Source organism: Neomonachus schauinslandi, chromosome 8 (genome assembly GCF_002201575.2).
Source record: "Neomonachus schauinslandi chromosome 8, ASM220157v2, whole genome shotgun sequence".
Taxonomy (NCBI): Eukaryota; Metazoa; Chordata; class Mammalia; order Carnivora; family Phocidae; genus Neomonachus; species Neomonachus schauinslandi.
In genome coordinates this window covers 118,593,438-118,607,042 of record NC_058410.1, presented here as the reverse complement: position 1 = coordinate 118,607,042, position 13,605 = coordinate 118,593,438, and the positions used below count along the sequence as shown (strand labels likewise).

Below are 13,605 nucleotides of genomic sequence, written 5' to 3'. Positions count from 1 at the left end.
TCTTCCGGTTACAGCTGTATTCTCACATAACCATGTTCATGCCTCCCTTCTTCAGCCAGGACTGGCCCTGCCTCATCCCTGCAAATCTCTGTCTGACTTAAGGCCCAGTTCAAGCTCCAACTCCTCCATGAAGTCTTCCTTGACCTTGACTCAGGAGGACCTGGGTTGCTCCTCCCCTGGGTTTCCTCAGCCCCTTCCACCTCCAGGTAGAGCACGGGTGATGCTATCTTCTGTGATTATAGACACACACACACACACACACACACACATGCATATACATGTCTGGCTCCCCCTCTAGACTGTAAATGCCTGGAGGGCATGGAGTGGGTTGTGTTCCTCACTGTATGTCTCATAGTGCTTACTTTCAGGGCCCTGGCCCGCACAAACCCTTAGTAACTATGGAATCAGCTGGGACGTGGAACTCAAAGACACAGGTGACACGGTGAGGGAGCCGCACAGGTAGATCATGTTAGTGGAGTTCGGCTGGTTGCTTCCGTGAAAAGGGCCTGTGCTTTTCAGATGCCATCTCATAATATCACAGCAGACTCCAGGGGCAGGTATTATCCTGTCCATCTTACTGGTGAGAGAACTGGGATGTAGTAGGATGCAGCACCAGAAGCTAGATGGTGAGTGGCAAGGTCAATTCTCGCCTCTGAGAGGCCGAGCCTCGCTTTCTCCCCTCCCCATTTGGTACTCTGCTTCCTCCCAGCGCTGTGAGAGGCCTGGTGACTACCTCCCTCCCCGCCCCACCCCCTCCCAGCCTAATCCGTTACCTTCAGCTTTGAGGATCATATTTTCCAAACTAAGGATTGGCGTACACTGTCTGACAAGGACATCTGATTTCAGAGCTGACAGGTCAGCATATGTCTGAAGTTGGGGCCGTTCTTGAAAACTGAGGGTGTTTTTCGGAAAATCCTGAGAGAAGGAAGTGGATTGTTAGGGACCCAGAAGGAGGCCTCCAAAGGACTGCAGCCAGTCAATGCTAATCTCTCGTCCCTTGCCTGGATTTTCCCCCCTTGGCAGGACCAGACGCCCCCTGCCTAAGTAAGCCCTGGGCCACAGCTAGCCAATGCTGCTTCCCCCCCTGCTGCCTCCCTCATCCCCCTTTGTCTGGGGTCTCTTTGTCTGGGGTCTCCCTTTGGTTCACTTTTGAAGTCCTCTGCCCCCTCCCCTCCTTTCTTTTGGCCCGGCTGCTCCCTCCCTCTCGGCGGGGCCGCGAGGCTCGGGGGAGGGGCGCGGGGCTGGGTTGCCATGGTCACGTCGAAGGCGGCCGCAGCTGGCCGGGGCAGCTGCTCCCAGCCCGGGATAGGCGGACAAAGCCAGGCGCCTTGGCAGCACCGGACCTGGAACCCCGAAGGCCTGAGGGGGGGGGGACTGGGACCCAGGAGAACCCTGAGCTGGAGGTGAGAGCGCAGACTGGGAGGGCAGCAGTGGGGACTGGAGCTGGGCCCACCCCTCTTGGGGAGGGACCAGGTGCTCTGGGCCTGTGGTGCGGGAGGAAGGCAGCCTGGCCACAGCAGGAGGCCAAGGATGCCAAGTGGAGTTGGGGGCCATGGTGCCGCAAATGGGCTGAGGGGCTAGGATGTCCCCAAAGGGAGGTATGGGGCCTCCGTGTCCTGTCGCCCAGAAACAGGTTCGGCTCAGCCATTAGGCCCGTCTCCTCTGGTCCGTCCCTCAGTAGCCCCTTCCTTTCCTAGCCTCTTACACTTGTCATCTCCCTCTGTGTCTTCCTTTCAACCCCTGTGCCTCAGTCTCCCTCCTCTTCCCCCATCTCTTGGTTTCACTCCAACCCCTTCTTTTCTCCTTTGCCCTTGTTTATTGTCCCCTCGGTCTCTCTGCCACCTTTTAGGCCTCCTCACTTTCCTGCCCTACTTTCTGAGTGCCCCCCTCCCCTGTCTCCACTCCAGTTAGCTTCTCTGTCCAGCTCTCTTCTCCCCAAGTCTCTGTCTCCCTCCTTCCACTGTGTGTGCCTTTATCCCCATCCTGCCCCCGTTCCTTTCTGTGACCCCTAGTCCCCCCCACCCCTCCTCTGAGTTCCATCCCCACTGTGCCGTCATTCCCCACCCCCAGGCTGCCCACCGCTGAGCTGTCTCATTTTCCTCCCCATACTATGTCATCTCTCCCTCCTCCTTCCACTTCTGGGCCTCAGTTTCCCATTTGTACTTGGTGGTATCAAGGCCTGACTCCTGGTTGTGGCCTTGCCACCGCCCTCCCCCCCAGTCAGTTCTCATTCTCCCCAGCTGCTGACCCGGCCTGCTTGCTCCAGAGGCAGCTGCATCTCTTGGGAAGGGAACTGCAGCTAGTGTGTGTGGGCCCTTCTGGTCCATCCCCCCTCTCACTGGTCCTGTGGGCTTCCTTGCAGTGACCGGGTGGTCTGCAGGCCTGAAGCTGCTGCTCTCTCCTACGTGCCTCTTCTCACGTTTTTTGAGCTCTTTCCCCTCCTCTCCTTCCTGGGGAGCAGGAGACCATTGGCTTGAAGGGGAGGGGAGAAGCTGGAAAGGCAGGCATGGATGTGGGAGGGGTGGACCGTCCTTTGGGGGCTCAGGAAGACACAGGGGTCCCTGGAGTTGGGAGTGATGCAGCTGATATGGGATGGGCTCTAGGGCCAAGAAAAACTGTGTGGACACTCTCAGCCTTTGGCACTGCTCTAGGGGCCCCTGGATAGCTGGGATTTCCCTCTCTGGCCCCTGGGAATCTCGGCTCCGAGCCCCACATTCCAGGCGGCTCCAGCCTCCTTTCCACTGTCACTTGACTCCGCTGGGCCCCAACCCTGCATCCCTCCCACTCCTCCAGCTTTGGGCTGGGGCGAGGTGGGCATCACCGACTAGGAATTTCTCCTGGGGGAGACCAGGGGACAAGAGTTTCAGGATTCTATGGTTTCCTCTGCTCTCCCCACTGGACCCCTCTGTCTGGCCCCGCCATGCCACCTGGCCCGGGAGCGTGGGCCTGGGGTGTGGAATGTCCCAGTGGGATGTGAGGGGCTGCCGCTCCTTCCCTGAGGCTTCTGGAAGCAGCCCAGCCCGGTCTGCCCAGCCCAGGGTTCCTCCGAGCACAGTCCCTGGAAGGAGGGGTCGAGAGTCTGCCCAGGTGAGGTTACTGGGGAAACCTTGGCCCCACCCCCGGCCTGGCTCCACCCCCGGCCCAGCCTCTCCAGGGCCCAGATTCCCCAGCGGCTGTCTCCAGAGGGGTACGTACTCTTGGGAACCCCTGGGGTTTTGTCGGCGGAGACGGTGGGAAGTGGCAATTCTCCGAGTGACCGTGGGGCTGTTTATTAATGAGTCCCTTAGCAGTTGGGCGTGCTGGGATTGGTGTGTCCTTCGTGGTTTGGAGCTCTTGCCCATACCGAGGGCCAACTTCTTCCTGGTAGTACTTTTGTGTACTTGTCTGGTTGGGACGTCGTGTTTCTTTCTTGGGACTGTTGTTGGGACTGTACGTAGGGTGTGAGTTGATGTCTGCTGTGAGGTGCAGTGGGGCGGGGATCTGCAGTGGACTCAGAGATCTTTCTGAGCCAGTGACGTTGATAGGTGGCTGACAGGTGTGGATGTGGAGAGATGGTGGCCTGAGGCCGAGTGGGGTGCAACACCTCCCACCACAGCTCCTCTGTCCTGCCCACCTCACCCAGCCTCCTTGCCCATCTTCTCTGGGACTCCTGTTCCTGGTCCTTTTGGGCTGTGTCCAGTTTTCTCTTTGTCTCTATCCCCCACAACCCCCTCACCTTATCCAGGCCTATGCCTGCCAGTGGTCAGAGCCTCGACCTCACCTGGGCCCAAGGGAGGCTTGCCCTGAGGACTCCCGGGCCTTGAGCGGGGAGCCCAAGGGAACCTGGGTCTTGGAGTCTGGGCTGCAGGGTCCTTGAGAGGACTGGGGGATGAAAGGTAGAAGTAGAGAGAGAATGGGGCTAGGAGAGAATGGGGGGCCATCAGGCTCTGGGGCAATCTGGGCTGGGGTGTAGAGGACAGGAGGCCAGAGGGTGCCAGAGAGAAGCAAAGGTTGGTGGTGTGAAAAGTGTGAGGCTGGGGGGCCTGGTTGGACAGGTGAGCCCTGCTCCCTTCCTCCATCCAAACTTCTGCTGCTGGGCTGGGCACCGGGCCTGTGGGAACCTGCTCCTTCTCTGTGCCCTGGGGCTGCCCCCTTCACCTCCCTCTCCAGGAACTGAGCCCAGAAAGGGGGAGTAGGGAGGGGGCCATCTCCTCACGGGGCTTGGATATGTGGGAGGCCCCAAGCGGGGCCTCAGCTTCGGCTGTTCCCTTTAGTGGGGACCCTGGGGCCTGGGGGTTGGGCCGCGGGTAGGCGGAGGGGGCTGGGCGCGCAGTGTCGAGGGGACCGCGGGGTGGTTTCCTGGGGGAGGCCGGGGCGCGCGGGGGAATGCGGGGTGGGCGTGGCGGGCGGAGGGGAGCGCGCGGCCGGGAGGGCGGCGCCGGGCGTGGGAGCGGCGCGGACGACGCGGGCCGGGAGGGGGAAGGGCGGCGACCCGGGCAGGCGGGCGGCGGGCGGAGGGCGGCGGGAGGGGGAGCCGGGCTTGGGGGGAGGCGGCGCCTGGGCCCGAGCCGCCCCAGCCCTGGCTCCTCTCCCCGGAACAGGCCCCCGACAGCTGCTCGCGGGAGCCGCCTCCCGACACCCGAGCCCCGCCGGCGCCTCGCGCTCCCTGCTCCTGGCTCCCTGCGCCTCCCCCGCCCCTCGCCCTGCCGCCGAGGAGGCCCCGCTCCCGGGTCGGACGCCTGGGTCTGCCGGGAAGAGCGATGAGAGGTAGGGGGCGCGGGCGGAGGACCCCTGCGGGGCGGAGGGGCCGAGGCGGAGGCCGGGGGCTCCAGGGGAGGCTCGGCGGCCGGGCGAGGGCCTGGCGGCGGAGGCAGGACGCTCCCGGGCTGTTCTTGGTTGTCCAGCTGCGCCAAGTGTGTCCCTGCCTGAAAATGGGGGTGGGGGGGACCTCCCTGACCTCCGAGAAAGTGTGTTCCAGCATTGAGGAAGGACCCTTTACTCAGTGTGAAGGAACTGACACCAGGAAGACAGGTGCTCTTGTGTGGCCCCGTTGAATCATCCACTCGGGCCCCTGGAGAAGTGGGCCCGCCCTCCCAGCAGGCCAGTCCCTGCGGGCATCCAATCTGCTAAGTGCTAAGCCTCCACCCGGTCAGCTCCCAGTGGGACAGCCTGCCCTCAGCCCAGCAGAGAGAGGCACTGACACCCTAACCCGCCAGTGACAGCCTCTGGATGGTCAGTTGGTTCTGTCATGAGACTGGGACACTGCCCAGTGAGCACCATCCTCAGTGTCCCACCCCCCCCTCCACACCCCCCACGGCCTGGCCGGGTCCCCTGCTGGCTGGACTTTCCTTCCCAGCACCCCTAGCCCCAGCCAATGCTTCAGGCACCTAGGTGCGTCCAGAGTGAGTGCTACAGTGGAGACAGGTGAAGGCTGAGAGTATGGGAAAATGGAGCCGTGCCTCTTTCTCATTGCCGGCCCAGCCACCGCCTTCACTTCCCTCTGGCTTGGTCTTGGTGTGTACTAGGCAGTGGGCCCCAGTTCTCTTGGGATCCTGTGCCTGAGAGCATGAGTGTGTGTGTCTCACGGTGTCCTCTAATCGCAGGAGCATGTGGTATCTGTCATTTCACGTTCACAGATGTCTGAAGATGGCTATTTACTAAGCGATGGCATTGGATTTTAAAGAAGGCCGACATGTGGATGGCGTTGATGTGTGCGTGAGTGTCTGTGATTGCCCCGGCTGGGGCGAATGTGTGTAACAGATTCAAGTGGGTGTCACGTGTGTCTGTCTCTGAAAGTCTGTGGAGAGTGTCTGCGACAGAGGTGTGTGTGTGTGTGTGTGTGTGTGTGTGTGCGTGCACGCGCCTGCGCACATGTGGGTGTGTATGCTACATCGAGCCCCAGTGTTTACAGTCAGCTCTGTAAGTTTGCATGGCTGACGTTTGTGTGTTGGGGGATGTGGGTGCACAGAGCTGTGTGGGGGGTGTTTGGGGGGGGGGGGGGGGGGGGGGACAGGAGAGGGAAGGACCTGAAGCTGTGACCAGGTCCCTGCTTTGTAACCGGTTGAAACGGAGTGAAGTAGGGTAAGGCGGGGTGGGGTTGGGGTAGGCCTTCTCAGCCTGTCCTCCGTGTGTCTGACCCGGTGAGAGAGAAATAGGGTGATTGGAGTGTTGGAGGGATTGTCCCAGACATCTGTGTTTCTCTGCTTGGCTCTGTGCCGTGTACTTCTGAGCCTGCTCTATTTACCTCTTGCTTTGTGTTTCTCGCCCTGTCCCCCCCTGCCTCCTATCCTCTGCCTGTCTTTGTGTCTTTGCCCGGAGCTCCTCTCTCTCCCCCCGTCTGGCTCCGATGACTCATCTGGGATAGGCATGAAGGTTACCCAGGGGAACAAGGGCCCCGCTGTTCCCGGGAGAGGTGGGGGTGGAGAGCAGCACCCAGGAATTCCAGGCCAGCCGCCTGGGACCCTGCAGCCTGCTCCCCTGCACGTGGCTCCTGGACCTCCAAGGGACCAGGTGTGATGCTTCTGGTTCTAGCTCTTCTTTGATGCCTGGGTGCCCCCCGCAACTCAGTCAGCCCCCTCAGCTGCTGCTTCAGAGCTGTGGGGTCTCAGCTGCCTCTTACATTCCTGCCCTAGAGCATGATGGGAGCAGCTGGAGGAGGACAAAGGGATGGGGGAGTATCCCCCCACTCTTCCTACCTCCTGGGGTGACCTGGCCTCCCTGTCTTTAGACCCGCCCTCATCTCCAAGGCAACTCAGGCTTTTCCTCAGCGCTGGGCTTTTCCTTCAGAGGCAGCCACCTTGAGAAAGTGGGAACTGGGGGGACAGGATGTCTGGGTCTTAGGAAGGGAAGGCAGAAGGAGGAGAGCTGGGTTAGGATGCTTTGGTAGATGCTGATGGCAGAGGTGGGAGAAGGACATGAGGGGTGGCACTAGGGGTTCCTCCGGATTCCGGGGCCTGGAGAACTCAGTGCAGACCTCCAAGAAGAGGCGAGGTCAGAACAGCTTCTCCTGCTGTTGGGGCTGCAGAGGGTAGATACCCAGATTCACAAGGAGATGCCAGTTGGAATGGTTTTAGGTAGTGCATGCCACTGGGCCCCAGTGAAGAGCAGGGATTCCCAAATTTTCGTGGGCACAGATCACCTGGGGATTGTGTTAAAATGCAGATGCTGATTCTGCAGATCTAGGGGAGGGATGAGGTTCTGCCTGTCTCCCAGGTGCCCGCGTGCTGCTGGGGCTGCTGGTCCAGGGGTCACATTGGGCTTAGTGGGGCTAGAGGACAGTGAGATTGGAAAGCCCTGGGGTCCCCCACTTCTCTTAGCATTCTGGGATCGTAGGTGGTGTGGGTACCAGAGTTTAGCCCAGCATCTGGCACATGGTGAGCATTCTAACAATATAGCCGACGCTGTTAAGCGACTATTGCTATTGTCACTTTACTCCTGTTCTTCCCAAAGCAGTCCATTCTGCCCATCGGTTGTTGGCTGTGACTCGGGCCCCTGGACTGCCCTTTCACTTACCCTACCACTTGTTTGCTCCCCTGCAGAGATGCTGCCCCCGCCCCCTTAGGCCTGAGGAGTCAGGAGCTATGGGGCCAGGGGCCCTCTGTTCCCTACCGCTGCTGCTGCTGCCGCCGCTGCTCTTGGTGGCAACTGGACATGCTGATATGAAGGGACATTTTGACCCTGGTGAGAAGACTGGCTCCTGGGTCCCTGAGGATGGGGCTTGGGAGACAGAGCCAGGGGCCTTGACCCTCCGTATGCCTGTGTTCACCCAGCCAAGTGCCGCTATGCCCTGGGCATGCAGGACAGGACCATTCCAGATGGGGACATCTCTGCCTCCAGCTCTTGGTCAGACTCCACTGCGGCTCGCCACAGCAGGTAACTGGCACACCTGGGGGGCCGCTCTGGAGGGGGCTCCTGTGGGGCCTCTTCCTGCCCTTCCAAGTCCTCTGCCCAAGCCCAGGGGCTTCTGGGAGGGCCAGTGCCAATGCAACCCCACCCCCCATTGTGAGGGGCTGTAAATACTAGAGACAGAGGCAGACCAGATGTTCTTTGTGACCTCTTGCCACCACCCCCCCAGGCTGGAGAGCAGCGACGGAGATGGGGCATGGTGCCCTGCAGGGCCGGTCTTTCCAAAGGAGGAGGAGTACCTGCAGGTGGATCTGCGGCGGCTGCACCTGGTGGCTTTGGTGGGCACCCAGGGGCGGCACGCGGGAGGCCTGGGCAAGGAGTTCTCCCCCAGCTACCGGTTGCGTTACTCCCGGGACGGCCACCGCTGGATGGACTGGAGGGACCGCTGGGGTCAGGAGGTGAGGCTGGCGTGGGCAGCCCCCAGGGAAGGTTGGCTCTCCTCTTGCCCCCAGCTATACTGTAAATGCCACCTGTCCAGCGATGACTTTCCCAATTTATACCCTCTCTAGCCCAAGCCTCTCTCTTGAGCTCCATGTCGTGTTGCAAACATGACCACCTTCTGGGCGTTTACACCTGGATGTCTAAAGGGCATCTCAAACCTACCATAAACTTCCCAAGCTGAATTTGAATCCCATTCCAACCCCAAACCTGCTCCTTCCCCAGCTCAGACCAGTTGCTCCGGCCACAAGCTAGGATGATATCGTCGATTCCTCTGGTCTCTCACTCCCTACTTCCAAAGCACCAGCAAGGGCAGTCTGTTCTACCTCCACATTTCCTGAATCCAGCCCCTTCTCACCACCGCCACCTCTACCACCCAAGGCCACGCCCACACCATCCCCAGCTTAGATGAACATGCTGGCCTCCAGACTGTTCTCCCTGCTGCTGTCTGTTCCCACCTGAAGTATCTCCACCTCGAGGCTACATCCACTGTACCTGAGAAAATGCAAATCAGATGAGGCACACCAGGCCCATAACCCTCCACCGGCTTCCCACTCTGCCAGAACAAGAGCTAAGCTCCTTCCGGGGTGCGGACGCTTAGCCTGGCCTGGCTCTTGTCTGCCTCCCGTACTCCTCTTTCCTGTATTCTCGCTCCACTTGGGCCCACTGGCTTTCTTGCTGTCCCTGGAACAAGCAAGGGTTCGTCCCACAGCTTTAGGACTACTTGCTGGTCTCTGTGCCTGGAGAGCTTCTCCCCCAGATGTTCCCAGGTTCTCGTTCCACTCAGTTCTCCTCTAGATGTCACCCCCTCAGAGTGCCTGCCTCTCCCTGCTTCAGCCCCACACCCTGCCTCTGGCTCTTCACAGTGGTTTCTCTCGGTGCGGTGTGGGGAAGGGGGAGGGCGGGAGGCTTGCCACTGAGAATGCGCGTGGCTGGCACGGGGTGGGCACTCAACCAATGCCTGCTGAGCAAACAGAGAGGATGGGGTGAGGGGAGAGGGGGAAGGCCGCAGCACAGGTGTGGAGCCGTGAGGACTGGGTAGAATCCGCGCACGGCGGGGTGGGTGGCTTAGAGACAAATGGAGACAGGCGGTGCTCGAGGCTGACTGGAGGCTGAGGACAGACCGTCCGGCTGAGAGATGTGTCGGAGGTCTTTGCTGCAGCCTCTCATTTTAGAAATGCCTGGCTGTACCCCATAACCCTGTATGCTCAGCACCAGCCTTCATGAGTCTCCTTGGGCCACTGTGTGCTGGGCAGGGGGACAGTGGCTGACTGGGAGGTGAGGTCCAACCCGGAGCCTTTCCCACTCACCCACCCTGTTTCCTGGGCCACAGGTGATTTTAGGTAATGAGGACCCTGGGGGAGTGGTGCTGAAGGACCTTGGACCCCCCATGGTGGCCCGGCTGGTTCGCTTTTACCCCCGGGCTGACCGGGTCATGAGTGTCTGTCTGCGGGTGGAGCTCTATGGCTGCTTCTGGAAGGGTGAGTCATTCAGACCCCCGAGAATTCACTTCCTGGGCTGGGGCCAGGGGAGAAGGGCCTCCAGGATCCTCTTTCTCCTGTTGAGAAGCTGTCACTCTGAGTGAGGGGGTGCCTGGCCAACTTGGTCTCCTCCATGCCCGTGGGCCTGTCTGGGGACACAAGAGGGGACTGATGCAAGGGAGCGGGAGGGAGGCTTCCTGCCTAGAACACCCCTCCTCCTACCCCGCCCCAGACGGACTCCTGTCTTACATGGCCCCCGTGGGGCAGACGATGTACTTATCTGAGGCGGTGCACCTCAATGATTCCACCTACGATGGACACACCACACATGCTGTTGGCGGGTAAGAGAGGCCGGCCCTGCAGGGCCTGAGCCTGGGGTGGGAGGAAGGGTGTAGTGGGTGGGGTCAGGGGCCTGGGCAGTGAGATGCAAGAACTGGGGAGAGGGATGGGTTAGGTGGGGCCTTGGAGACATAGGATCAGGATTGAAGGGTAGCAAGGTGACTACTAGCTCATGTGACACTTGGTGCGAATTCGAAAAAGGCACGCCTTTGCTAAGACACATCTGTTGGAAACCGTCACGGTAAATGTACACACCATAGGTTGCATGGTGCTCCCTAGAGGTGGTGCCTTCCTGCAGCCTGCAGCCGCAAAGGACCGAGCTAGTCCTTGGGGGTGGGAAAGAGAGAGCCACTGGGGGTTGGGGCAGGAGGTCTAGGCTGGGGGTGGCAGAGCACATGGAAGGGTGGCACTCCCTTCTCTCCCACCCTCCGCTTCCTCTGCTCCCCTGCTCTCCAGGCTGCTGTACGGAGGTCTGGGTCAGCTGGCAGATGGTGTGGTGGGGCTGGATGACTTCAGGAAGAGCCAGGAGCTGCGGGTCTGGCCAGGCTATGACTACGTGGGGTGGAGCAACCACAGCTTCCCAGGTGGCTACGTGGAGATGGAGTTTGAGTTTGACCGGCTGAGGGCTTTCCAGGCCATGCAGGTAAGCGCATCGGCTCTTCTGAGACCAGGGTGGTTGCTCCTGGGGTGCTCACCTGGGCTCTCCTGGCCTTGACCCTGTGTTCCATCCTCCCTTCCCCCCCCCAGGTCCACTGTAACAACATGCACACCCTGGGAGCCCGCCTGCCTGGTGGGGTGGAATGTCGCTTCAAGCGGGGCCCTGCCATGGCCTGGGAGGGGGAGCCTGTGCGCCACGCCCTGGGGGGCAGCCTGGGGGACCCCAGAGCCCGGGCTGTGTCCGTGCCCCTGGGCGGCCGCGTGGGCCGCTTTCTGCAGTGCCGCTTCCTCTTTGCTGGGCCTTGGTTACTCTTCAGCGAAATCTCCTTCATCTCTGGTAAGCCCCTGGTCTATGCCCAATCCTCAGCCTCTGGGATTGCCAACCCGCAGGATGCCAAAATATCCACTCCTGGCACCAGATCTATCTATCACTCGTGAGACTTCCCAATCAGGGATGCCCTGAATAATCAGAACGCCTCCCTACTCCTTTCCCCATCCCTGTCTTGCTTTATGAGCCCTTCACTCATGACTGATACTGAGCCAGTAGGACAGTGTCGGCTGTAAAAATCCTGAAGTACTCTGTGCTGGTTGAGGAATAACCTCTTCTCCGGCCTCCTGATACCCCAGATCCCCACCTGGGGCTCTCTCCATGGGAATCCTGTATCTCCTCACAGTCCAGCAACTATAAACTTTGACATCCACACCAGCCCGGCCCCTCCCCTTCAGAAGGGCTGGTACACACACTGAGTATCACCCCTGCTCCTGGTGGTAGATTTCCATAGGTCTCCTGCAAGTAGCTTCCCTTTGGTCCCTCTTCCCTATCTGACTCCCTCCTTTCTTCTCATCCTTCCCAACAGATGTTGTGAATGACTCCTCTCCAGCCCTGGGGGGCACCTTCCCTCCAGCTCCCTGGTGGCCACCTGGCCCACCTCCCACCAACTTCAGCAGCTTGGGTGAGCAGCCCGGGGCCTCCTCCCGGACCAGTGGGGCCTGTGCTGCCATTCGTCCCTGGGGCCCCCCAGGGTGGGAAGCTTTCTGCGGTTCTGACTCCCCTGTCCCTGCCAGAGCTGGAGCCCCGAGGCCAGCAGCCCGTGGCCAAGGCTGAGGGGAGCCCAACTGCCATCCTCATCGGCTGCCTGGTGGCAATCATCCTGCTGCTCCTGCTCATCATCGCCCTCATGCTGTGGCGGCTGCACTGGCGAAGGCTCCTCAGCAAGGTGCGCGGGGCGGGGGCGGGGCCTGGGCGGGGCAGGCGGGGCCTGGGCGGGGCCTGGGCAGGGGCGGGGCCTGGGGGCCTGGGCGGGGGCAGGCGGGGGAGCGGGTGTGGGGAGTGAGGCCAGGCCGACGCCAATGTGTGTGGGGGCCCCTGCGTCAGTTTGGGTCCTGCGGGGACCACAGAACAGTCTAATTAGAATAATCAGAGGCGGGCTTAGGAAAGTGACAGGTTGCAACGGAGCGGGCAGCCTTATGGAAATCGCGAAGAGTAGTGCAATTCCCACAGAACTGTTACCGCCCGTGGGCTGTGGGCATGCAAGATGAGAGGAGGGAAGTTACCAGAACCTGGAGTGGGTCTGGGGAAAGGCTCCTTGAGAAGAGCAGTGGACTTGGCTTCAGGGATACAGTTAGCCTGAGTCCACCTCTCAGGGAGGGGCTGGGAGACTAATCACTCTGACCTTATTCCCTGCCTGCCCAACACACTCCTCTCCGGCCAACCCAAACCGAGCCTGTTGATTCAGTCCACACTGGTCAACCTCTTGGGGCAGAAGCCGGATGGGAAGCGGGGAGAGTGGAGCTAGAGGGGCAGAGAGGAGCTATAGAGGAAGAAGCCAGGCACACTCCAAGCCCTTGCCTTCCTGGCGAGGGTTGGGTGGTGGTGAGATGCATGAAGATTGATGATTCTAGAACTATCTGGTCAGATTTGGGTTGGAATCCCATTGTGGGACATCAGGGGACTCACCTACATGCTCTTGAACCTCTGTTTCTTTACCTATGAAACAGAATTAACAGTAGATACCACTATGCGACTGTTGTGGGGACTGAAGGGGAGAAGGGGAACTTGGCATTTAATGAGCTGGAATCATGTGCAGTTAACATTCCCATTCCCGCGACAAGGCCGAGCGCCGGGTATTAGAAGAGGAGCTGACAGTCCATCTGTCTGTCCCTGGGGACACCATCCTCATCAACAACCGCCCAGGCCCTCTTGAGCCACCCCCTTACCAGGAACCCCGCCCTCGTGGGAATCCGCCCCACTCTGCTCCCAGTGTCCCCAACAGCTCTGGTAAGACCTGCCTTGTTCTAGTCCCACCTCCATTCTCTGCTTATTTTCTTATTGTATCCCTTTTCCTCTCTGTTTCCATTCTCTTCTTTTCCTGTCTTTCCAATTTCAACTCATTTCCTTATTTCTGTGTCCCTGGTCACCACACTCTATATCACTCCATGTCCCTACCATATAATTTCTCTCAAGAATTTTCCATGTATTACCCCTAATCCCTGTCTCTGTGTCCCATACACATCTCTCTCTCTTCTTTGTTGTGCCCTCTCGTTGTGTCTTCCTGGCCCCTCTCCTTTCTCCTAGACTTGCCATGTTCATTCCATTCATCAATCTATCCATCCATCCATCCATCCATCCATTATCCATCCTTCTATCCATATTAATACATCCATTCATCCATCTGTCCATCCATTCCTCTATCCACCATCTGACCCTTTATCCATCATCCATCCATCCATAAATATCCATACATCCGTTCATCCTTCTATCATCCATCCATCCAACCACCCATCCATCTTCTATTTATCTGTCCAT

The 13,605-nt window shown here is 59.8% G+C and overlaps 1 protein-coding gene across 1 annotated transcript in view; it reads left to right on the top strand.

The window, feature by feature from the left end:
* Window positions 1-4,508: 4,508 nt before the first annotated feature.
* The window catches only part of DDR1 (discoidin domain receptor tyrosine kinase 1), a 14,111-nt gene continuing 5,014 nt past the window's right edge, over window positions 4,509-13,605 (top strand). The window contains 11 exon segments of the mRNA XM_044917267.1: window positions 4,509-4,746; window positions 7,518-7,659; window positions 7,749-7,851; window positions 8,054-8,282; window positions 9,656-9,803; window positions 10,036-10,144; window positions 10,599-10,785; window positions 10,890-11,136; window positions 11,657-11,752; window positions 11,865-12,016; window positions 12,912-13,077. Of these exon segments, the coding sequence (XP_044773202.1) occupies window positions 7,560-7,659; window positions 7,749-7,851; window positions 8,054-8,282; window positions 9,656-9,803; window positions 10,036-10,144; window positions 10,599-10,785; window positions 10,890-11,136; window positions 11,657-11,752; window positions 11,865-12,016; window positions 12,912-13,077 (1,537 nt within the window). The 5' untranslated portion in view covers window positions 4,509-4,746; window positions 7,518-7,559.